This window comes from Miniopterus natalensis, chromosome 7, assembly GCF_054644295.1.
Source record: "Miniopterus natalensis isolate mMinNat1 chromosome 7, mMinNat1.hap1, whole genome shotgun sequence".
In the NCBI taxonomy this organism is placed as follows: Eukaryota; Metazoa; Chordata; class Mammalia; order Chiroptera; family Miniopteridae; genus Miniopterus; species Miniopterus natalensis.
The window spans coordinates 75,319,373-75,345,957 of record NC_142087.1 but is presented as its reverse complement, the minus strand read 5'-3'; the positions used below and the strand labels follow the sequence as shown (position 1 = coordinate 75,345,957).

At 42.3% G+C, this 26,585-nt stretch overlaps 1 protein-coding gene across 1 annotated transcript; it reads right to left on the bottom strand.

The window, feature by feature from the left end:
- Positions 1-1,504: 1,504 nt before the first annotated feature.
- On the bottom strand, positions 1,505-18,928 carry PARD6B (par-6 family cell polarity regulator beta). Its single transcript, XM_016214419.2, has 3 exons — positions 18,848-18,928; positions 13,021-13,243; positions 1,505-4,661 (listed from the first exon to the last, which is right to left on the bottom strand). Exons 1-3 carry the CDS (start codon positions 18,911-18,913, stop codon positions 3,832-3,834), a joined length of 1,119 nt encoding a protein of 372 aa, XP_016069905.2. The 5' UTR covers positions 18,914-18,928; the 3' UTR covers positions 1,505-3,831.
- Between the last annotated feature and the right edge of the window lie 7,657 nt (positions 18,929-26,585).

Genomic DNA, 26,585 nt, shown 5'->3' with positions numbered 1-26,585 from the left:
TGTTTAAAATGAGAAAACACCTAAATACAGCTTGTAAAGAAAACATGAACTCCACTGAATTTTAGCATTAATATAAAATACACATCAAATGTTGCAAAGTAACTAGGATAAACATAGTAGCTTTAAAAAATATTGTGTGTCTTGTTTATAGGTAAGCACTTGGTAGACTGCTACATATTGAGGGCTTCTAAATTATGGTATCTCACAGAAATTTCCTCTGTTTACTTCCAATAGCCAGTCAGACACCCACCCAATTACAGCACTTAAGTAGTATATCAGTGAACTTACTACAGCTGGAGGCACTATGTGCTTTACCCTGCAGGTAATAGCCACCGTCACCAAGTGACATGCTGTCCCAAATAAAGTCAAAACGTTCAAAGTCTCGTAAGGCCTTCCCAAACCTATTCAGGAGAGCTCACCTGCCAAAGTCATTGACATACACATGCTTAAAGTTCATTACCCACAATTAAACCATCAATCTAAAGACGGGAAAATCAAAGCCAACAAGCAGGAGTTGCTAGCCATGAATTCAAGCACCTAAAGGTACACAACCAGGCACAGGGGCTAGCTTTTCCTCGTAAACTTCTATGACTTCAAAATCAATTTTTATTTCTTTCCCAGACTGGAAGCTTGAAGGCAGCAGGGAGTTTCAGATACAAACAGCCCAGCCGGGCGTGGCTCAGCGGTTGATGGTCGACCTGGGATCCAGGCGATTGGGGTTCGATTCCCGGTCAGGGCACATGCCCGGGTTGCAGGCTCGATCAATGACTCTCTCATCGATGTTTCTATCTTTCTCTCCCCCTCTGCTTTCCTTTCTCTGAAATCAATAAAGATATATTTTAAAAAAAACCCAAAACAAACAGCATTGGGGTCACATTTTGGGATGAAAGGGATGTTTTAGTACAGCACTGTCTCACAGACCCTGACACAAGGGATGAACCCTGGGTGTTGGATGCAGCACAATGGATATCAATCCATGAAGAGATCTACAGACACGATGTTGAATTTATATTCTGAGGATTTGCAATCTGTTTTTCACTGAGGGAAGGAATCAGGATTACCCTCCACACTGGTTAGCAGAAGTCACTACAGAGGCCAACTACACCAATGACAGGGTGACTGATTTGGGATTAGAAATATTTTATCTTGGGCCTTTCACGTGTTTCAGTATAAACTGAATTCAATCCATATAGGGTGGCAACTAAGTGAATTTGAGTTTCAGAAGATAAATTGTCACATTATAAACTACTTTTGTCTTGTTTCAAATCACCTTAACCTCAGTGATAACTCTGATGGATTATCATGCACAATTTCTCACATTATCAGAATTAACTACATTTTCAATGCTATCTTCCAGTCTATATACAGGCATACATAGTTGTAGTGGATGTACATACAATGTGGTGCTTACCTTTTAAAAATTAAAAGTTAAGGAAGCCAAGATCTTGCTATAACTTATATAATGGGTGATTTAGGTGACTTCATATATTTGCAAACAAGAAAGTAGCCTTTATACAAGTCTATCTTTATTTGTAAAAAATAATATACAACTAAAGCCAATTTGATTTTTAAAATCAAAGTTCAGTTAATGATAATGTACATTTTATAATAAAATTGTAGTAAAATACTGACATTTGATAGTTTAAACAAAGTGTCATCCATGTACAAATCATGTTGTCATATGTAAAATTTAATTAGAAAATTCATAGTTCACAAAAGTACATACATTTTGTTGATAGCACATGAGAACATTATCATAAATTTAAAGATACAGAACAAAATTCACAGTTAGGCTTGACATTTAGTACTAGAAAGTTTTATGCTGAATCCACTGATATTTTTTGTTCATGATGATACACTTGAAATAACTGATTCAGGTGACCAATGAATCGACATTTCATTGTATAACCAAAATCTATTGGTTTTACAATACATCTAATAATTATTTTACCAATAATTTAAATGAGATCTAGTTGAAAACACCACTGACATATACCCTTAGCAGGATAATTAAAATAAAAAGCACTAGCAGCTTTGACTTCCATTTTCATGAAGACATACAAGTCTATATTTTACAGTTAAAATCTGTACAAAAAGTCAAGCCCTGAAGTATTTTTCCCCCACGAGAAAAGGTCTGATGTTAAAACTTTGTTAAAAAAGAGAGAGAGAGAGAGAGAGAGGTAGTGTGTGAAATTTTTTTTACTTAAAATGTTGAACCCCTGCACCGCTTATAAATGAAATTTAACCTTATACATATTATCATTGTTTTGCCATTCAGAAGTGAAATTTATAAAACTCACAGAATGGTAAAGCTGGAATGCCATTAAAAACAGTGGTATGTATGTGGAAGAACTTCGGTGACCTTAACAAAAAGTACATTGTATTACATAGTGTTGTGCAGTTAATAGTTTAGTGACAATGTGGTTAGTGGTAATGTGAACAAAATACATGTAAATATTCTGAGTCAAGGGATCTTCACTTAATCAAGACTTTACTTCTTCATATATTTTGACCATATGGAGAAAATATCCTTCAAAACGGAGTCATCTGATTCTTCATTGTTCAATAGCACGCAATTGTTATAAGGTATCCGCACTAGCCCTACCATAAAATTAATCAATAAATAACTCTGACAGTAATATCCATAAGCCACAGGGAACTTAAGTACCTCACACTACTCTTTGTTTCTATATACAAGCATTCTGTAGTGTCTGTGCACATTGTACAGTGAAATCAGGCAAGGAATGGAAGTTAGCAGCCTTATGCTTAACTTGTTTTAAGTGGATGCATTGGAAAATAATAAATAGCCTCAAAAAAGTAATAGTGGTAAACTCTACCTGTCAAAGGCGAACACTATATAATTTTCATAAAGTGTAGGCAGTGTTCCTAGAAATCCCAGTAAAGAAAACCCAACCTGTTCATATAAAAAGTGCACAAGTTTGTCCTGTGTGTAAAAATCTCTTAATTTGGGTGCATTTTTTATCCAAAATGATTCACACTGCTCGAATACATTGAGTATAAACGCACACCAGCAACACACACACAAGAGCAACAAAAGGAATGATTTTCAATGAGATTGGGCACGAGGATGAGAGGAGGTAAAGGAGAGGTTGAGGTTAAAGGAAAGTCTCCTATATGCTGAGTGTTGGTGGAATTGCCATTTCCACCACGAGTTACATCCATATGGAATGCGTTTGAGAGTATGAAAGCTACTGGGTGGACAAGCAGGCACCTGAACAACTGTTAAGAGTTTCTTAATTCAGGAACATAGTTTTGATGCCTTATAAAGCAGGAAGCAAGTCCTAAAAATAGTTAATAGGTTTGACTTCTTGAAAAAATTACTCATTACAATTTGCAACAGAGGAACATTAAAAAACCAAAATAAAATACAGGGAACATAGGAGCTGAGGTCCCCAAGGTACCAAAAGATAGAATGATACTTCTTCACATTAGAATTTTTAAAAATATAAAGAAAAAATTAACTGGGCTCTGCACAGCAGGGTAAATATGCAACCACTTCAAACAGAAATGATCTAGTTCTCTCACAGTTCTAGAATGTGCTCTAACATCCAGTTCTCTGCAGACAAAACAACAAAAGCACATAATTGCATTAGCAAAGGCCCCTTTGTTTTAGATTTAAATTCACCTCTGACCTGCCAAAGTTTATATTAGCAATTATCAAACTACTATTTTAATAACATTTTAAGCTTGCAATATTATTTTTTCTCATGCCTATTCCAGGTCACTGGTTCAGAGGTATATATGCTTTAAACTAGCTGAATGTACAGGTCCCCATGGCATCCTCACTCAGAGAACAGTCAGATGATGGTTTCATAGTGTTATGATTGTTCCATCTTCTTCTAAGAGTTTTTGATCTGGAACACGCGTTTCAAATTCAGTGTTTGTGCCACTTGCTACGGGTGCTAAGCTCACTTCATTAGAAGGAATAAAACCATTCTGTCCAGACTCCAAATTGAGTTCTATTTGCGTTAATGACTCTAGGCTCTCTGTGTTAGGAACAGCTTTGGGAATCTGCTGTGGCACTCCATTATCCTCAATGACAATGTCATCTTCATCACTGTCTTCATCCTCTGGCTCAAAGCTGGGTTCCATCTGCTGTGGATAGCCAAGAAGGCTGTTATCAGTAGACTGGCCGGAGCTGCCAGAGGTCCGACTGTTCCTAACAACATTGTTCCTCTGGTTTGCTGGTCTCACTGTTATGATGAGGTTGCGGCTGTTTGCAATCATCATGTCTGTTACTTGGTCCAGACTCTTCCCTGAAACTTCTATGCCATTAACTTCCAAAACTTCATCATTAACAGCTAACAGTCCTGTGCTTTGAGCCAGACCTCCTGGGACAAGTCTGGATATAAAGATCCCTGGAACCTTCTCCAAGCCGTGTGGTGTTACCCTCACACTGGAGCCATCCCGGATGTAGAACCCGAGGGGTTTCTCGGTGCCATATTTGTACAGACGGACCCTACGGTGCGTCTCTGGGAGAATATCCACATCTATAATAGAAGACACTGGTCTGAAGTCTTGGGGCATACTAATGACTATATGTGGCTTCTTCCTGTGGTTGTCAGGACGCAATACATTGGTTAAAACATTCTTCTTCTTTATTAGTGTGTCTGTACCAAAGGCACTGTAGTCTGCTTCTTCTGTTTAAAAATAAAACAAAAATAATTATAGAAATGCTGTGAAAACACTCATTTATCTCCAGCTGAATCTGTATAGAAAGGATAACTAAAATGTATTTGGTTCCTAAACACACTAAACATTAGCTTATTCTAATTGGATCAAAGTGTAGTGCAGAAGATATGCTGTATCAGATAAAACCACTAGGTGGCCCTCTCAAGTACACATAAAACTACCAATGTTTAAGTTAAAATTTGATAAAGCTCAATAACTATTAAACAAAATTAAGTATGGCAAATGAAATTGTGGTAAGTCTTGCAAACACATTTTTTTTTTTTTAATATATCTTTATTGATTTCAGAGAGAGGAAGGGAGAGGAAGAGAGAGAGAAACATCAATGATGAGAGAGTCATCATTGATCAGCTGCCTCCTGCACGCCCCTGACTGGGGATCCAGTCCGCAACCTGGGCATGTGTCCTGACTGGGAATGGAACTGCGATCTCCTGGATCCTAGGCCAATGCTCAACTGGTGAGCCATGCCCAGCTAGGTGCAAACATATTCTTAAACAAATGACTTAAAGTGTATTTTGTCTCATTTAATGGCACAATAATGATTCACTCCAGGCAGTTCTTCTTCATGTCCTATAGGAATTTGCCAGAGTCATAGTTTTTAGGCAAAAAATTTTCCCATTTTTATTTTTTTTAATCCTCACCCATGGATATATCTTTTTTCCCATTGCTGTTAGAGAGAGTGGAAGGGAGGGAGGGAGGTGGGGAGAGGGGGAGAGAGAGAAACATCTGATGTGAGAGAGACACACAGATGGATTTGCCTCCTATATGAGCTCCGACCAGGGCTGGGGATCGAATCTGCAACCCAGGTATGTGCCCTTGACCGGGAATCGAACCTGTGACCCTTTGGTGCACAGGCTGATGCTCTAACCACTGAGCAATACCAGCCAGGGCAATCTTCCCATTTTTAAATGCTGACATCCAGTGAAACAACAATAAAAACCTATCTGAGCTAAATAACATCCGGGGGTTGAATTCATTCTTCAAGCCAACAATTTATAATCTTTGTGTAAACTGAGGGCAAAAAGGCACCTAAAACCAGATATTCTTAGGTAACAATGCTGAAGGAAAACTGGCTATAAGCAAAACATTCCATCAGAGAATGAGGTAGAAAAAGAAATGAAATTAACAGCAGGCACAAGAATTAAAATCCCGTTTCAACTAAAAAGGCCTCCCCAAAAGAACTAGTTCAAAATACTAGTGTTAGCTCCTGCTACAGATAATAGTAACATCACCAATTTGTCCAGGGCTTCAGTTTGTATTCTCTTCCGTGACTCTAACTGGCCCCTCCTCCCCATTGATAACCATTATCATCTTTACTTAATAGAACAGGAAATTAAGGGGACAAGATAAGTTAGAGAACAGACTGGACCCGGGAGTTCTTTCTAGGCCAATACCTGACACATTCACACAATGAATGCTAAGTGTCAACTGTGTGTCAGAGTATAGAGAACTTCAGTTTTGTTTTGTTTTTTTTCATGCTGCTTGAACATTCTTCAAAAGCAAGTTTCCGAGAAATGTACACTAGGAGTACTTTATTTTTGGGGGGCATTTCCCCCCCTAGGGACACTTTAGTCTTCATTTATAGATAAAGTATTTAGACTGTGTTCTAACAAAGACAGAAATTTATTTATAATTTGGTTTTGGAAATAAATCCACTGACACAAGAATCTTTTTGGCAAAATTTGGCCAAAAATCTAACAATAATCATCTTCTAAATGTGTTTTTTTCAAAATTATATCGTTTCATTAAACAATCAAATTAAGAGAGCCCACATAATGAATATAAGGAAAATCAAGTCTATACAAACTGAGAACAAAATTAAGTTGCCTACATACCTATTCATGGGAAACCTGATGAACACCCCCCCCCCCAAATCTGCATATTTTGGCATAGCATCCAACCCTGTCTGAATGCTCTCTGCTAAATTCTCAGAAGCAATATGCCCCTGTACAAAGGCACCTTTGTTCTCCCATCTAGCTAATCAGTTTCCAAGCACTGGGAAAAAATATTTTGGCAGAAAGCCAGGGTGCAGGGTGTTAGTTTAAAGTGTAAAGGTGAATGTCCACAGGGAACAGGAGTTCACTTTCTACCTGAGTATGTATAGCAAAGCACTGAACTCAGACTGTGATGGGAAGTTTGGAAACTCGGTTCATAGCAACCCTCCACTTGTATAAACCCAAGCTTGCGCAACAGTGCATTTTATGGGCTTATACAGCAAGGCCTCCCTTACTCCGAAGCCTGCCACTCAGCAGGCAGCCTCAGCTAACAAGAACGGACAAGGACCCACCCGCAAGGCCACTGAACTGCTAAGGTGAATGTCTCACTTCTTTCCACGCAAAGAGCTACCTCTGAACCTCTGACTCTTTGTTTTTTTAATCCTCACCCATGGATATTTTTTCCATTGCTTTTTAGAGAGAGAAAAAAAATCCATGTGAGAGAGACACATCAATTGGTTGCCTCCCACACGCACCCCAAATGGGGCCAGGGACTGAGCCTGCAACCGAGGTACATGCCCTTGACTGGAATCGACCCTTCAAGACTCTTCAGTCTTCAGGCTGATGCTCTAACCACTGAGCAAAGCCCGCTATGACTGAACCTCTTACTCTTTATGTTTTTAAAAAACATCTCTTTATTGATTTCAGAGAGAGAGAGGGAGGGAGAGACAGAAACATCAATGATGAGAGTCACTGACCCACTGCCTCCTGCACTTCCCCTACGGGGGTTGAGCCTGCAACCCGGGCATGTGCCCTCACAGGGAATCCAACTGCAGTCTCCCAGATCATAGGTCGATGCTCAACCGCTGAGCCACGCCGGCTGGGCAAGAACTTCTTACTCTTTAAACATTAATTCTGAAGAGCCTGGTTATCTCATTCCTTATGGCACAGAAAGTCATAAGTTACAGATTCAGAGTGAAGGGTAAGGGTCCACTAGTGAGTGACAGACACAGATACAAGAAATAAAAGTCTACAGTGGGTAAGAAGCAAATCTGGAAAAAAATCAGCATCCCTGTACAGTACCAGAACAGTAACGGTTCATGCAGAGTCATCAAGAAAGCTAAAAAGCAAAAAACAAAAAAAAAACCCATAAAACAAACAAACAACAAAAAGAAAGTTCAAGATTATGACCTGTTTGAAGTTCAGTAGGAAGACAGGGAAGAATGAAATAATCTGAAATTGTAATCCAGGGGTTGACGACCTTCTTCTGTAAAGAGCTATACAGTAAATTTTTCAGGTATTGCAGGTCACACAGTTTCTGTTGCAAAAGCAGTGATAGGCAGTCCAAAAAGGAATGAGCTTGGCTGTGTTCTCAGAGAACTTTATTTACAAAACAGCCAGCAAGCCTTAGTTTGCCAACCCTTGTTCTAATCCAAAATGGTTAAATGAAATAGATCTGGCAACTTTACAAGGATTAAACATCACATCATATTCAAATTCTGCAGATGCCTTCATTTCCTAATAAGAAAAATCAATCACCAAATTTTTAAGAAGCATCTTGTGGCCAGGCATTGCTTTCTGAGCCATAGATTCGGTGAACAAAACTGATAAGGTGCTTGCTTTCATGGTACTTACAGTCTAAAGGAGAAGATAGCAATTAACAATTTCAGATATTTGAATTATTACAAAGGTGTCAAGAGCTGTAGTGTACACCGTGCTGTGCAAGCATGTAAATGAGAACCTAGCCTGGTTCACAGGGCAAGGCAAGGCTTCGTCAGGAAAGTGAGGATTACGCTGAGACTTGAAGAGAAGAGTAGCTAATCAGGGAGAAGGGAGGGATGGACATTCCAGGCACAGAACACAACTAATAAAGAAGAGCAGGATGGGGGTAGATGAAGGAATCCAATGTATAGTCATGTGCTGCTTAACAACAGGGATATGTTCTGAGAAATGCATTGTTAGGCAATTTCATTGTGCAAACATCATAGAGTGACTTACATAAACCTAGATGGTATAGCTTACCGCACACTTAGGCTACATGGTCTAGCCCAATGCTCCAGGGCTACAAGCCTGTGCAGCAGGTTACTGCACAGAACTGCACAAGATTAAATCAAGCACAAGAGAAAATGATGCAATCAAGAGACCCACGATAAGGATGCTGCTGGTGCTAACAGGGTCTACTGTTTTTAGCAAACTTTTTTTGTGAATGAGTAGAAAGAGTAAACTCTAAAATAATGATGAAAAGTATAGTACAGTACATATGTAAACCAGTAAAAGTTATTTATTACCATAATCAGGTTTTAAGTACTGTACATAATTGCATGTGCTGTACTTTTATAGGACTGGCAGCCCAGTAGGTCTGTTTACACCAGCATCACTACAAAGGCATGAGGAATTCAATGCACTCCAACCTTACTACACTAAAACGTCACTAGGCGATAGGAATTTTTCAGCTCCACTATTCTAATGGGACCACCTATATATGTGGTTGGATCTGTTGACAGAAACCTCATTATGTGGCCCATGACTGTAGTGAGGTTAGAGGGTGGGTGGGGAGGGAGAAAGAGCCCAGAGCCCAGACACAGGCAGCCAGGAGGAGCCAGGCTGACCAACAGGGCCTCCAGGGAAGTGTTAAGGATTATGGACTTTGGCCTAAGGGCAATGGGAAAAAAACCAAGGGTTTAGTTTTTCTCTAAAGCTCACTCTGGCTGCAAGCTAGAGAATGGAACTAAGGGGATACAGGAGCCTATACAGTGGTTAAGGATGAGGTAGGGAAAAACATTTGAAAAATAATCAGAACACAGTTTTAACAGGCTTGGTGACTAAAAAAAATAGGTATGTGTTGAAGGTGGCTCCCAGGTTTCCGTCATAATGGTGTCATATTCTGAGATGTTACTCCACAATTTCTTCTTTTAATTTTATTTAATTTTTAATTTCTGGAGCCATACCTTTTATTAAACTGTTTTCATTTTACAATTTACTTTTTTAAAAAATGTATGTCTTTATTGATTTCAGAGAGAGAAAGGGAGAGGAGGAGAGAGAGAGAAACATCAATGATGAGAGAGCCATTGATCAGCTGCCTCCTGCATGCCCCCCCCCCCCCCGCCCCGATGATTGAGCCCATAACCTGGGCATGTGCCCTGACCAGGAATCGAACTGCAAACGCCTGGATCATAGTTGATGCTCAACCGCTGAGCCACACCGGCCAGGCTACAATTTACTATTAAAATGTATATCCCTTAGACAACTTTTAAATTAAAGCCTGGTTCATTAAAATACAATCAGAAGGTCCATCTACAAAATAATGTCGACTGCACAGGGAAGTTCTAAGAGATAATTTAGGTGCCTGCCCGTTACAGGTGATTGGGCCTAAGTGAGATGATGCTTAAAGCAAGGCCCTTCTAGAGATTCCAACAAACTCCTTTGAATAAATCCAAGACGCAGACGTATTTGTCTAATGTCACACAAAAACAGGTGGTGATACAGCAAGAAGTTCTGGTGTACATTCTGATCAGATCTGGCCAGGAGTCTGTCATTTCAACAGACCTCAGGCTTGACTGATCATCATGACTGGCTGGGAAGTTTTTAAAAAAATATGCATTTCCCTGGCTGTATTCCAAACCTACAGGAACAACCTGAGTATTTTTTAAAGGTACAATCTTTGAATATTTTCTAATATTGTTTACCACACAATAATAACCTAAACAAGAGAAGGAAAACCCTACTCTGTATCTTCTCTTTCCCCTCCTCCAAATAAATGAGGATACTCTAAACTCCAGTGGGGATGGGGTTGGCAAAAGTCCTAGGAATCCTTCAGTGAAAATTACTTTTAAGATATCAGGTTTTTTGTTTTGTTTTTGCTTCTATGATAACAGCCCTAGAAATAGAGTATGGGGTTTTTCTTTTAACAAATTATTACAAAATATAAAACTTTTCATCACTATCTTCAAGTTCAGTGTATTAAGTATTTTACGCATTCAATTATGAGCTTTCACTTCAAAGAAAGTATGGATTCCAGGTTCATCTGCTAGAGGTGGGAGGGTGTGGCTCTTCAGTTGGAGTGGTCAGAAGAGACCCCTCCAAGAGTTATTTGAGCTACGATCTGAAGGAAGAGGAGGCAGCTATGGAAAGAGCTGGAGGGAAACCATTTTAGAAGAAAAAGCAAGTGCAAAAGCAGACAGCCACCAAGAATGAGGTACGGGAAGCCAGTGTGGCTGTGTGAGGGAGGGGGAGAACTGAGGATGACGAGCGTATGAAGGCCAAACCAAGGAGTTTAAGCAGGAAAGAATCGACCAACTTCATGTTCATTTTTTGCTTAAGTCATGTTTGTATTAAATTTACATTAAAAAAAAATTCTGTTGAATGGACTGCCTATTTCTAAGCCAAACTCAAAGGGTTATGGTGTTGGATATTTACCTCTATGACATAGAAAACTTTTGTTCACACAGAAACATTTAAGAAGGAAATAGCAGAAGATAACCGCCGTTAAAAGATATTAGGATTAATTAATCCCATGATCATGGAAGTGTTACAATTCCAGTAACAAAAACACGTGGTAGTATAATGCAACTCTTATAGTCCTTCTAACGAAGGGTATAATTTTGTCAGATGGCAGTAGTTTAAAAATAGTCATTCTACAGTCGAATACACATTCCAAAGAGCAACTAAATTTTTAATGAAAACTGCAGCTGCTAACAAGAAAGGCCTACTATTCAACAACAACAATTATTTAAATTATTCCGCTCAAAATGACAAATTCCACTCAAATGTTTTGTCTTTCTCCCCTCTACTGCAGCTCCTTTCTCTCTAACATTCTATGCACAGCCTTCCGAGGTCTATCCTTGGTCTTCATTTACCATTTTAATTTCCTTCCTTAACATGGTTGAAAGTCACCAGAGATAAGCTTTTCTTTCCTAAAACCAAACCAATTTTCTTTCTAAGTCAATCCCTCTTCCATATTCTGCTGCTCACTCCAATTTATCCCAACAGTCAAATTAATCCCCTAGAGTAATATACTAACTGTACCACACCCGTAATCTATAAAATTCATCTCAGGAGGTTTTAGGGAAAATTAATTGTTAGTATTTTGTGAACAGTCAAGTGATAAAGATATAAGTTACACTTGGCAGTTTATTCTGCTGGTGGATTTTAGTTCCTCCAAACCCAGAAAAGCTAAGATACATAATCAGTAGAATTTCAAAGCCCTGGGAGTGGTCCAATGATTATCAACTGATTGGAAAGAAAGTTTCATCTTCAAGGGTAATCCCTTCCCATTCTCTGGCTTTTTGGGTTGGTTTACAAACACAGCAAGGCTTTAATTATCCCACCAATACAGACAGAGCCTGCTGCTCTCATGCTACCTTTCTAAACCTCTTCATTTACCAAAGACAAAGGAATAAATGGCACGCACCCTGCCCATCTGCATAAAGACAGACACACATGAAGGAGGCCACAAAGTTAAAAAAAAAAAGTTTAGGACTCAAAATACATTTGAAAATCCTTGCCATATAGAGTGGTTATTTCAAATGTTCTTTTTTGTAAGACTAATATCAGTGTTTACATTTCTCCAAAATAATGCAGTTATCTCATTTTCCAGATGATTAACTAATTTGATTTCTCTGAAAAATATCTTAAAAGAGAAAGGAAAGAAAATATTCACTGGATGCCTGCCCTCTACATGCCAGGGCACTGTACTTAGCTCTTTCAATCTTCCTAATAATCCTATGAGATAACATGTTCATTCTTTAGAAAAAGACACTGAGACCCAGGAAGAATAAATAGGTTTCCTTTAGGTATCTATTAAGTAGAAAGTACATCACTTGAAAGTTGGTTGCCACCAAAAAAATAGAATGTTTCTTTGACTCCCAAAGAAGTGAAGATACAATAAATTCCTAATTTCTGTTTTTAAAGTAATTAAAAGCATAAACTTTCTGCCCTGGTCAGTTGGAATGTCGTCTTGTGCACTGAAAGATTGCAGGTTTGAATCTCGGTCAGGGCACATACCTAGATTGCGGGTTCAATCCCCGGTCAGGGCACGTAGGGAAGGCAACCAATCAATGTTCTCTCTCACACTGATGTTTCTTCCCCCCCTTTCTAAAATCAATAAACATATCCTCAGGTGAGAATTAAAAAAAGAAAACAACACCACAAAAAACCCCCACAAATTTTCTAAAGTACACTAATGAAGTGTGAAGATAATCATTAAACCAACAATATGAAAAATGTTTTAAACCCACTTGTTGCTTAATATGCTAAGAAGAAGATTCACACAAAATGTTTATTCATTAAGTTTGTGAAAAAGTCTGTGTATCCAACCAGTGAGGAAAATAAAACCACTTCTATTTCTAAAACAATTTTTGTAAATAGTGGTACTCACCCTTTTTTTGTATAAAAATCCTAAGTAGTGGATTGGCCGTTGAAACAGCTTTGTGATAATTATCATCGTTATTTATAGGTAGTAAGTCTCCATGGATGTCTGCATAGCCTACTAAAACGTCAACATTGGGGATCTTATGAACATGTTGCAGTAATCCATAAAACTCCTCAAATTTTCCCGGTTTTGATCTTTCCAGTGAAAAACGACGAAATTCAGCTCCAAACTATAAATATAATAAACAATATTAATTTTAAAAAATAACAGAACTCAATTTTAAAATGCATGCCATAGAAAAATTATCAGGCATATTATTTCCCCTAATAAAGAAGATAGTTCCAGTGACAGTGTCTATTGTCAGAAACCTCATTACCTGGAGATAAAACAACGTAAGAGTCACAGGAATGTTGCCTTCTTGATGCTGTATCTCTGAAGGGCATCACCTTCAAGAGATGCAGGCTCAACTCAATGCCCGGGGTATCCAGGCCTCACTAGGGACTATCCTATGTAGTGACTCATCTCAAGCCCAGATCCTGACAGCAGTACTCTCCTTACTCAGGCCATGGGGTAAGAAGATGTACCCAAGTCTTTATTTTGACCATTAACAAAAAGCATCTAGATTCGGGGGGGAGTGGGGCATAGAGGGGATAAATGGTGATGGAAAAAATAAAATTTAATTAAAATAAAAAGCATCTAGGTTTCCTCCCCCATAAAAGGAATTGTGATTTCACAGGAAGTAGCAAGAATTAACAGAAACATGTACAAAAAGGACTTTTAAGGTATGAGACAAATAGAGGTATATTATTTAAGAAATAGGTCTAGAGATAAGCATCTTTCCTATGATAATACTGTAAAAAGGCTCTATTAATACATCAAATATATGCTCTGCAACTATCCAATTAACACAAGGAGTGTTTACATGCTTGGCACACGGTTAGACTCTAGAGGTTGAAAAGCTCAGGCCTGTAGGAGCTCACCAATTAGCAGATAAAGAGAATAGTCATATCAGAGAGGCACTAAGGGATCGCATCAACAGGGAGCACACGACACTTCTACCAGGCCCAGTATTTATCTTCACAATTTTGATGCTCAGGTCTGCTTCCCTACGTTAGAGTCCACCTCTGTTCTCCAAATGCCAAATTAGTCAAGTGGTCCTTATTCAACACCAAGGACTGACTTCATCTCGTTCATAAACAACAGTATCTACGTGACTTAGTATGGGATTAGCATGGCATTTCTCCCCAAATGCGGAAACCTAAAGAAAGATCAATCAGCCTTCCTCAAAAAAGTATACCAGCCACACAAGTGGGAAATGCTATATAACTATAATCACACTCTTAGGAGTCACTGTGGAGATCAGATAGTAAAAGCTCAGTTAAGTCCTGTCGTTGATTTAAAAATTTTTAAAGCAAATGTTTGCAAATGACTTCCAGTCAAGATGGTGGCATAGGTAAATGCAGTAAGTGTCTCTCCCCACAACCACATCAAAATTACAACTAAACTACAGAAGAATCATCATTCAGAACCACCTGAAATCTGGCTGAATGGAAGTCCTACAACTAGGGAATTAAAAAAGAATCGATATCGAGACTGCTCTAAAAGGAAGCTATCATGCCCTAGAGTCAAGCTCTGGAAAGACTGGAAAAGACTTGAATGTAGCAACTAGTGCCTATTGAAGAACTACAAGCTATGGGAAATAAGGGAAACAAGGATACCTTCAACTAAAAGCTCTACAAAAGAAACCATCATATCACAAAACTGAATCACAGTGCAAGGAGGCAATCTGTGCACCCCTTTTCCACAATGAATTTCAAATGTTTGGAACAAAGCAACATACAACCAGCATCACCTGACTCCCTATGAACTACCAGTTAGATAAGGCTAAAAGGTTTCTACTGGTGATTATTTTCCTCCAGAAAAAATGTCATTTAAACTTTATGTCTCAGTTTACATTCAATATATAAGTATCTGAATATTAAAAAAACACACCAAAAAACACCCAAAACAAAACCAAAAAACAAATGTTTGCCAAATGTGCTTGACCAGTTAACTCATTTTCCCTCTAAATAGCTATTATTAGTAAGAAATACTAATGCACCATTAAGGCAACCTTCAGCACTATGCACAAAAAGTCCCTATCAAAAAAGCTGTGGGACATTTACACACATGGAATACTACGCAGCTGTAAAGAAGAACACCTCGTACCCTTTGGGACAGCATGGATGGACCTGGAGAATATTATGCTAAATGAAATAAGCCAGGCAGAGAAAGACAAACATCATATGATCTCACTTATATGTGGAATCTAAAGAACTTAATAAACTGATGAACAGAATAGATTCAATGACAGGGAAGCATGGATCAGACTGACGAATGTCAGAGGGATGGAGGAGGGCGGGTGGGTGGAGGGGGAGAGATTAACCAAAGAATTTATATGCATATATGCACAACCTAAGGGCACGGACAATGGTGTGGAAAGGGACTGGGGAGGGGGGTGGGATGGGGTGGAATGGGTCATTGGGGAGAAAAAGGGACATCTGAAATATTAAAAAAAAAGTCCCTATCAGAATAATTTGAGGTTACAAATGTGTCAATTCATTTTCCCAAGAACAACTATGGGTTTCTGGAGTCACAGCTCTTAGTCTATGAAGTTCATCTGCCTTGCTTATCCACGCTACTCACTAATTTTACATTAAAACTCACTAAAACCACCTCTTGCCTCTAATAAATAATTAAAAGTTTCCAAAATACATTCCTGAATCATAAACACTAACACTTGTCAAGAAAATAAGGTGACTCATACCTAGAGCTCTCAAAAAGTTTAGTCACACCTTCTCATTTCAAAGTAAATAAAAACTCGGGAACACCCTTCATATCAGAGTTAGTCTTATGATGTTATCAAAAGTCATAGTTTCTCCTTCATTTTCTTTTTTCTGGTATCACAACATAAGGTTCCTAGTGCTTTCTGATTCACCCCAGGGTTTATCACTTCCTCTGATACAGAAATGGGAGTAATAGCTAATCACTGAACATTTTAGGACTTCAGTGTTTTTGCTAAAGATATTGGATGGAAATTCTTTGCTCAACATTTCTCTTGCTTAAATGTTATGATAAAAACAATGAAAAACTGTATGGCTTCACAGTAGATGTGCCCTTTTGCAAATGCTAGCAGAAAAAAAAGACAAATTGTTATGCTTCTTGCATCAGAACAACAGGATTAAGAGAACTTTTTACTACATAAAGAAAAATACTATGGTAGAGATAAAATTAAGACCAACCAACAACTATTCACTATGTAAACCATTTACAACTTTTTTAGCCTGGGTTAGTTTGTCCCGATCATCCAGAATGTGAATCAATACCCTTCTCCTAGCATCTGTTGGTACATTCCAGAAATGCAAACTTAATTTTAATATTCTGTTTGTCGATGAATAACAATTAGGAAGTGTACAGCTCAAAGACTGCTTCAAGGTTATTAAAGGACACCATCTTGATTATTAAGATCTTTCTCAACAGGAAGATAAATCAGTTACCAAAGGAAAGTCACATGGTAGCTGGTATCACAATTTAACCATAGTTATATTTGCATTATCCATCACTCTACTTGTACCATTTTCCCCTTCCACGAGCAAAGACGATAAAGTTGACACTGTTTTCTATGCAGAAGAGTTTCTGAAATACGGGTTTGCAAGTCACCTAGTTGTGGTTACAACCTAACCTCTCTCAGTGATCACTTTTCTAAAAAGCTGTGATATCACTAAAGCAGTGAAAAAGGAAATATTGTTTCAAACATCTGTCCAAATATATTTAAATGGTAAAGATGGCAAGTGTTTTATTTAATCCATTAAAAATAAATGTATCAACCATATATATTTGAAACACAAGGTGTCATGGACACACTAGAAATAGTACCTATACTGTGCCTATTTATCAACAGCTAGAATAAAAGTGGGATGTTACCTCACTCCCTGCAGGTTCTCAGAATGCCTTGATTCTATTTAAGAGACATGGTTCACTAAAAGTGCAGTATGGCAGGTCAAATATACAATATAGGTTAGACATAAGTGTGGGAAAGATTCACAAATCAGTTGACAGAAGGGCAGAAAGCCTGAAATTCCAGTCCCCAAGTGCTCAAGGTTTCCTAGTCCCAGAGATAAATTACTGTTTGGTTGTATTATTAGTGTACCGAAAATTCCTACTCATTTTCTCCCTATGATCAAAAAATTAAAGACTTGCTACCAAGATTAGGACCACAAACTGAATTTTATGATCATGCAATACTGTTTTTCTTTTCTTAACCTCAACTCCCACAAAACCAAACTAGATTAGTAACAGAAATGCCATTAGAAGATTCAATCACTGGGCACCAACCACTACCACCACTATACTGCTAGAGGAAAAGCTCTCTATATTTTGAATCATCTTAATCCTTAGTTCAAGCATGTGACTTCGATTTGCTATGGCAGTTCCATAGGGGACAGAGGGAAGAGTGTACTCATTAAATTGCCTTTATTACATTTCTATTCTTATTAAGCAGAAAGGTTTCTGAAACTAGTGCCTATCCTGATACATGAGTTAAGTTGCAGATAACACTGTAAAATGATGTTAAAAATGAATGTAGATATTCTTGATGTGATTATCTCAGTTACAACAACTTACAGAACTTTGTTTATCAACTCTAGATAACAAAAACCATTCTACCCACAGGCTCAGGAAGCTTTCCTTCCCCTACTTCACTTGCATTCTAAGTAATCTTACATTCAATGATGTTTCATTATTTTTGAAGTCGACATGCTTTTACTTTCTCCTACCCTTTTATGAGTTTTGGTCTTTCCGACTCTATTTTACATGTTCTCGGGGCCCAGCCACTGTCCTTTCTTTTGTTTTCTATAAAGCCTAAAAGTTACTCTGTAAAAGGACTTTAAGGTTTTTGTCATCAAAGCAGAGCTTGGAGAAGTCATAACCTTTCTAAGCCCTTGTCTTCTCGGAGAATTACACTAGATTATCTAAGCTCCTTTTGGCTCTTCAATTCATGGCAAAGTCCCTGTGGCTGCGGATCACCTTCAAATTCCAGCTCAAAACCTCCTTTGGAAAGCATTCCCTGACTAATCCCCATAGACTACCCTGCTCAGGGAGCCTGGCAATTTAGGAATTCAGTAGATACCAAAGTAATTATTAGCAGACTGGCATACCAGTTGGTCAAGAATGAAAACACTTGATGTGAAAAGGTAGCATGATGGAATGAAAAGGGCATCCAGACTCAAACTGTAAAGTGCTACTCAAACGAAAGGTGATCGTGTTAATTTTATAGATTCAGTGCATACCAAAGTTAGTGCCAGAAACATCCCTCGCAGGAAGCAAGGCTAACTTTCAAAGGGCGCTTTAGTTCACTGGGCTCCCTCCTCACCACTCCGTACACCCTTGAGCCACACAAGGGGTAACATTTTGTGCCCGCGGGTGTTCCAAATACCTTTTATTCTTAGGCCAGGAGGTAGAATTCCCCCAAACGTTTAGAAACCACTCTGCGCTCCAACGGCTTGGGTATATCTTGGCCCTTCCATCCATGAACAGGAATGAGATTTAAGGGGATAAAAAGTGCTCCACTGGTCTGCTACCTACCTGGGCCAGGAGCAGACACAAGGCCCCACCCTCTTCCCCTTCTCAGCAAGTTTATTATCCACCATCTCCAGCCTCCAAATCTCACTACCGCGCCTCCCACCGACCCGGGCGTCGGGGCAGCTCCTCAGGCCGTCCCTGGCCGGCCCCTGGCCTCCCCCAGGCCCCCGCTGCCACCAGGCGGGCCGCTCCGCCCAGCCAGGGCCCCGCGCACCTTGCTCTTCACCTCCATGGTGCCCAGGCAGCCGCTGCCCGCCCCGTGCCGATGGCTGCGGTTCATACTGAGGCCGGGCCCCGCGGCGGCCTCCTCCAGCCGGGCCGCCCCCCAGGAGCGCGGGGAGAGAGTGCGCGGCCGGAGGGCTCTGGACGTGGCTGCGGCCCGGGAGCCCCTCACAGGCACCTGCAGAGGGGCGGCCGCGGCTCGTGTCTCCGCGCAGAGCTCCGCTTGGCTGCTCCTCACGCGGCGAGACCGAGGGTCAGACTGGCCGCGCGGCGGGCGGGGACGCGACTCCCTCCCTCAGGGCCGCCGCGCCACCCGCGACTGAGGAGGAGGCGGAGGGGGCGAAGGGGGCGGAGCAGAGGCGACAGGCTCCGCAGCCTCGCGCTCGGCCACCTCCCCCGCGAGCCCGCGCGCGCGCGCACCCGAGCCGGGCGGGAGCCGCTTCGCGCGCGCGCGCGCTCACCTGCAGCCTCCGTAACCCAGCCTGCAGCCTCGAAGGCTCGCGCTCCGCCCACACCCAATAGGAAGCACGCACCTGCGCCTGCGTCGCCAACCAATCGATACACGTCTTTCGCTGCTCGTGGGCGGGCCACCTCCCCGAAAATCCCGCCCACCGCAGCGCGATTGGTCTCGAGCTGCGAGGGAGGGGCGGGATCACCTGAAGCCCTGAGCCACTCTGACAGAGCAGGAGAGCTGGAAAGCGCATGCACGGGCTGTGGAGTTTCCGTCCTGGGAAGGCCAGCCGGAAGCGCGAGCGCACCTGGAGAGGAGCTGGGGTGGGTGGGCCTTTTGCTTACGCGCACGCGCGCGCCTGGGTCCCAGGGTCCGGGCTGAAGCTCGCAACTGCCGGGAAGGGACGTGCGGTCTGGGTCGTAGCCCTGGCGCCGTGGGGCGCATGGGCTGCACCGCGCCCCTCCCGCGAGCGCTTTGAGATGCTGCAGCCTGAAACAACGCCCCTCCACCACCTATTTAAGTCCTTTAGGTGTCAGGCTGCAACTCAGGTTGCAAAATTCAAATTCTCCCGCTTCTGCAACGGCTACTGGGGGAGAAGGAACCTCAGGAATTCTCTGGCGTGGTTTTGTCCGCAGAGACTTTGTGCAATCCGTCAGGTCCCTAGGGGTCAAAGTGGGTGCTTGGAGGAGGGAACGTGGCCTGAAGCCCAGAATGGCCCTAGCAGGTCTGGCCTCCCTCAGGATTTCTCCTAGACTGGCCCTCCAGGGCCCTTATTCTTTTCTTCTTTTTTCTTTATTTTTAATTTCTGAAATCTTCCTCTCCCGTCCTCCAGCCATTTCTTGGCCATTTGCTGTTTCCACCGCTGACAGCCTCTGAATTGTGTCCACACCCGTGAAGGACTGTGTCTGGTAACAAAAAATTGAATTCTCTCCAAATGCCCTAGAGCTCGGTTCTTCTCACAGGGACCCTGTTTAGCACTGGCCCTGTTGGGAAGGTGAGGTGGAGACCCCCAAGTCCTCGCACTCACCTGCGGAAGGGCTCACCGTGGGACTGCTGCTCAACAAGGAGCTGTTGAGCCCTCTTGTGAGCTGAGCCTGGGCCTGCGGGTGAGTTTGTAACCCGGGATGGCCAAGAGCTGGTTTGGGAGCTTCATTCCACCCAAGTCCTCAGGGCCTTCATCCCATCTCACGTCCCTCCTACCACCTTGCACACCTCCTTCCCAGCACCTGACTCACAGGTTGCAGTTTTTCTATGTTTTTTTGTGAGTAATCCACCTCTGCCCTGGAGTGAAAGCTGTGGGAAGGCAGGGACCATATCGGCTTTGTTTGTTGCTGAGCATGCAGCATGGGACCTGACTTCTGGCTGGTACTCGGATTTGTCTGCTGGGTGCTGGTGCTGAGGGGGTGTGGTTTCTCCATGCTAACTTGGTCCCACTTGGCTTCAAAGGTGAGAAACCCATCTTTCCCTCTGAGGGGTTCAGGGCACCAAATGCTTGTGGGGGAATTTAAGGTTTTTCTGGCCATTTTAGGTAGCAGTACAGGTGGAAAGGAAACCATCTCAAGCTGAATAATAATAAGGCTGCCTTCTCCACCCCTGTTCATTAGTACCTACTTTGTGACTCAAGCTGAGCTAGAAATGAAGTGTGGTCCTGTAAGGAGGCAGTGGGATGGTTTGGTCTCAATACCCCTTACTACTATTAAAAATTGTGGAGGCCCCCAAGTATTTTGTTTGTATGTGTTATGCCTTTCATTCAATATTCATCATATTAGAATGAAAACTGAGAAATGTTTAACACACAAGAATGCACAAGCACACATTCCAGTAGTCATCAGGGTGATGATATCATCACACATCATGTCCCTTCTAGAAAACTCCATCATATACATGAGGCTGAGAAGAGCAAGTGACATCACAGTATTGTGAAAATAGTTTTGGCTTTGAGAATCTCCTAGCAAGGTCCCAGGGGCCCCACTTTGAGAACCACTGACTAGAAAACATCCCAAGCTTTAGGGATCAACATTTTCAGCTGTCATCCTTCTCTCCCCAGTTGCCAGGGCCACACCCCAGGAGCAAGGGCACCAGGTCTGTGTGAGTGGTGGTTGGGTGGTTGAGCTTTATTACTGCTATCGGTACTGATTTATCAGGCGCTTTTTAAAAGGAAGTCTGTGGGTGCCAACACACCTGCGTGGGCCTTGCATTCCTGGAGGTGTCGTCACATCCTCTCTCCCCTCCCCCAGGGTGTGGCATCCTTCTTTACTTGGACTTTCCTTTCTAGAAGGGAGGGCCAGGCCAGAGCTTCCTGGATCTCCTAAGCAGAATTTGTGCTGAGGCCTGCTTCACAAGTATGCCTGGGCTGTGTAAGGAAGGAATGTGGAAAATAGTTAGATTTTGATAAAGGTGCTGTGGAGGAGGGGAGCCCTTTCATCCTGGGAGCTATTAGGGCCTCAAGTTTGTTCACAGGCCCTGAATTTTTGCCTTTCTCCAGAAGCATGAAGCCCAGAGAAAAGCACACAGAAGGATTTCTGTTTCTGTTTCTTTGGTTTGAAGACTGAATCCTAATCTCATTTCTCTCCGTCAGCCTTCCAAATCCTCAAGCTAAAGCTGATCAAGACCTACATGTGGAATGAAAAGCTAGTCCCATGCCTAGGAGAATTAATACTCAGTGAGTTAGGAAGATAAATGGAGTATATGACATGGACTCTATAAATTAATAGGTTCCCAAAATCATTAGTTGGGAACTGGCTACCACTGATTATCACACCCACACACTGTCTGATCTCTCTAACCCATCTCCACCCCATGAAAGGAGCTGGGGAGGGTTCTATTTCTGTTTTATCCTACTCAAGACTTTCTGTCTTTAAGTTCTACAACTTAACACACTGTTGTGTTCGTTTGGTGAAAAGAGTTTGTAATTTTCCACAATTAGTTTTACTGATTCATGTCATGCATACATAATGATACTTTTTTCTTTCCTTCTTCCTCCAACTCTTAGAAAAAATAAAACAGTGGCAAGAAGTCATACATAATGGTGGTGAGGTATTTTTCAAGAAGTTTCTCTTGCCAGCTCTTTTTCTCCTTGATTGCTCAAGTTCCAGTTTTGATGGAGCTGGTTAATAATTCTTTGAGAAAGAGTTGAAGTGTATATTTATGAATCTCAGACTACTCACCAAAGCATTTTAAGCTCTTTAGCAGAGGTGGAATTAAGTCACATGATCTGTTTTCTGGTTAATAGCTTATAATATTTTAGTACTTTGTGTGGGGGTGGGGTGGGGGCCTCACAGCTCTAGAAACTGATAAATTATTTCCTGTGGCCTATAAGAGGCTAGATGCCCTTCTAGGTAAAAAAAAACCCAAAAAACCCCACATCTCTGAGGGAGACAGTATGGGCCAGGTCCTGTGCATGAGCCCTGTCTTTGAGGAGCTGACCTTTTCCCTCTCTGAGACTCAATTTCTCCATCTGTAAATGCAGGCGCCAGAATGAGATCATCTCCTCAATCCCTTCCAGCTTTTAACATTCTGTGGTACCCAGGGGATAATGAAGATTGATCACTATTTCAGCATTACCAGAGGTAAACTGGAAGGAAAAGGGTCATCTTTTCTTCAGGGTCAACAGACATGCTGCAGTCATCAGCTGAAATACTCCAGTTCCCGGGAAGTGTTGGTGAAGATGGTGAAAATTAACTTATGAAGGTCCTACCAGGTGCCAGGGACTGTGCAAAGCTTCCCTGAGGATTATCTTAGTTACGTCTAAGCAGCAGCATGACAGAGCTTTGTATTGGAAGGCACTCAGATCTTCTTTTTTTTTTTAAGTGATAAGATGTTAATTTGAGCCCTTGCTCTGCTCCTGGCTAATGAGTGACCTTGACCCTGTTCCCTTAACCCCTCAGAGCCTCCAATTCCTCCTCTATAAATGGAGATGGCAGTGCCCACTTCATCGCATTGTTGCTGGGATCAGATGAGACACTATCCGTGAAACAGCTCTGCAACAGTGCTAATATCAGTGGTTATTATTTAGCAAATAAATATTGCCTGTGAAAGCCTTTGAAAAAAATTCCTTGAAATTCAGAAATATGTAATAAACCATTCTTTTCGTTTTCACACAGGGCAGCCTTTTAATGGGCATCTTTTAGATAGACCGAGAGACAGCCAAGAGTCATTGAGAACAGGACTTGTGCCAGATGCCTACATTCAAACCCTGCCTCTGCCATTTTCTAGCTGGGTGACCTTGGCAAGTTCTTAACTTCTCTGAACCTTGGTTTCTGCATCTGTAAAATAAGGACACTAAGGGAATTAATTACCTGTCTCAGTTCATATACCAAGCACTTAAGATAGGACTCAGCACAGAGTGAGGACTCCATAAATGTTAGCTTTTATTGTCATTATTGCTGTCTAACTATTTTTATTACCCACTGCCATAACAGAATTCATTAGTGAGTATTTAACAAACCCCAGCTGTGTGTATAACACTGTGCTTGACATGGAGATGAAGGGTAATAAAAAAAGAGAATGGAAGATGCGATTCCTACTGTCCAGCACTTCACAGCTGACACACAGACCGGCTCAGCAAGCATTCCTTGAGCTCTTACCAGGATCAGGCAAAGAAACACAAATATGAATTCGATAGAGTTCTTGCCTCCAAGAAACTGAGAAGTCAGGCCCACAGAGAGATGCTTTCTTGAGGCGGTGGGCATCGTAGTTAAGGGTGGTGGTGGAGGGGGTGTTGGAATCGACCACAGAGATCACATCTGGCTCTCCCACCAACCAGCTGTGGAACTCTCTCTAAAGACCACTTTCCACAGGAGTAAACTGAAGATGGTAATAGTATCTACCTTCTGTGAATTAACAGATTTTTCGTGAGTGTCTGTGATGTGCCAGGCATATTCTAGATGGATACTGTACTATAGAAGACATAAGAGAATCCCTGCCCTCCTGGAGCTGACATTCCAGGGAAGAGAGACAGAATACACTAATTATTTTATTAAAATGTATAGTGCATTCTTGCTAAGAGCCTTGGAAAAAAAATAAAGCAGGGAAGGGGGATGGGGAGGCCTGGGGGTGGACAAGGTGTGGATAGAGAAAGAAAAGTTTAAATGGGGTGGCAGGGATGGCCCCTCAGGAAAGCTGGAGGTGAGAAAGTGATCCTCTTGTTTTTCCAGTTGCCCCCCCCCCCCCCATCCCAGGTGGTGGGGGAGCCTTCCAGGCAGGGCTCTGCTGGGGTGTGAGGATTAAAGGTGCTAAAGCTCACTCAGTGCCTGGCACACAGCAAGCGCTCAGAAGACACCAGCTGCTATTCTGAGACATTCTTAGTACAGGGCCAGGGTATGGAAGAGGTGGGTGGGAGCAGAAAACAGAGGATGACTAAGTCATCCCAGGGAGGTCTGGAGTGTTTCAGGGGAGAGGTGACTTAGGTTAGAGTGAGGGCGGGGGAATGAGGAGGAGTTTTCTAGAGGCATGGAAGGGGCGGGTGAGCCTGGGGAGAGGCATTCCAGGGGGAGGGAGCTTCCCAGCAGAGGTGTGTGGGGGGGAAAGAACATGGTGTGTTGCCTGAGCCACTGAGTGGGGGGTGGGGGTGTGCTGGGTGGGGGTTCTCTCTGGAGATGGGGACTGGGGAAGTAGGTGGGGACTAGATGACAACGGCTTCAGAGGCCTTGGGGAGGCGGTTATGCTTTCTCCAGTTGGTACTGGGAGAAAAATCTTTAAAACTGGGCAACGAAAGGATCAGATTTGTATCTTCATAGGATCCAGCGAGGAGGAAGGCGCTGGGGACAGCAAATGAATGAGACTTGCTTGGAAGGGTGTGATTAAAAGGCAGAATGAGTGGTGTGGCCCCTGAGACTTAGGGAGGAGGCAGGACATCCATCCATTTACCTATTCATTCATTCAGAACATCTTTATGGGACCCAGCTACGTGCCAGGCACAGGCTAGATGCTGAGGCTGCTCTGGAGATAAGACCATGTCTCTGCCTAAGAAAGGCAGACGGTAAGCCAGTGAATCCATTGGGGAGGCAGGGCAGGGGAGTGTCTCAAAGAAGACTGCTTTGTGGCCCAGGCAGGTAGCTGAAAGGCATGAAGAAGAGGGGTTAGGGGGGGCTGCAGAGGAGGGAGCTCCCTGCAAGCTGGTGTGGCCCCCAGAACGGGCTTCACAGTGGCAGGTTCCGACTCTTTAGGGGAGGCTGGTATTTTTATGTGAAACTTCCTAATCTTTAAATGATGGCAGCTGATGGAACAGTGTGGTGACCGAGAATAAGTGGAGTGAGTGTGTGTGTGCGCTACTTAGGATGGGAAAACTCTGAAGAGGTGATATTTAAGCCTTATGAGGTGGTGGGGGGCAGGGAGAAGAGCATGTGCTAACGGCCCAGGAAGGGCAAAACTTGGTGTGTCCAAAGAATTAAAAGCTTCCAGATGAAGGAAAAGAATGGCTCCAGTGAGCCAAGGGTGAGGTGGGCAGGGCCAGGCCCTGCAGGGTCTACAGGCCACGAGGAGGAGTTTGGGTCTTACTCCCATCACTGAAAAGTCATCTCCAAACAATTAGAAATAACGTTAAGGTCTGTGGCCTCTGAGTCTAGACCTAGAAAAAGAGGAAACAAAAAGATGTCCTAGGGAGGAAAATGGTGAGACAAAAGCAGTTCTCCAAGTACTCACCTGTCCTTGAGTAGAGGATGGTCTGGCTGAAGGACAGTGAGGCAGGGAGCACACTGGAGAGAACCCCAAGACCCTGGAAATCCTCGGGAGATGACGTTTAAATAGGGAACTTGGTGCCATTTTATGGAGATCATTCAACCAAGGGCATTGGTCTCTTCTGGATTTTATCTTGTAGGCCAGGGTGTCCCAAACATGCCTGAGGATGAGAAACATCTTGGGTGCTTATTAAAAATGCAGATTCCAGCGCCCCCTTCTGTGGTCCCATTTCTGGAGGCCTGGAATGGGGCCCAGGGAACCTGTAATCTTAACTATTATCCGGGGGATTCTTGCCCTCAAGGCAGTCTAGGGAAGTGTTGATGTAGGGAAATTACTGCAGGCTTCTGACGTGGGAATCAAAAACGGGAGTTCCACAGTAGACCTGGGAAGGCCCATGCCAGGCTTTTGCATGAGTCAGGACAGGAGGAGGAAGGTCTGGACTTGGGTTGTGTAAGGGGACTGTCATTTGTTTTCTAGGGCTGTTTTAACAAAGTACCACAAATGGGGAGGCTTAAAACAACAGAAATTTGTTCCCTCACCGATCTGGAAGCCAGAAGTCTGAAATCCTGGTGTCGGCAGGGCTTGTTCCTTCTGGAAGCCG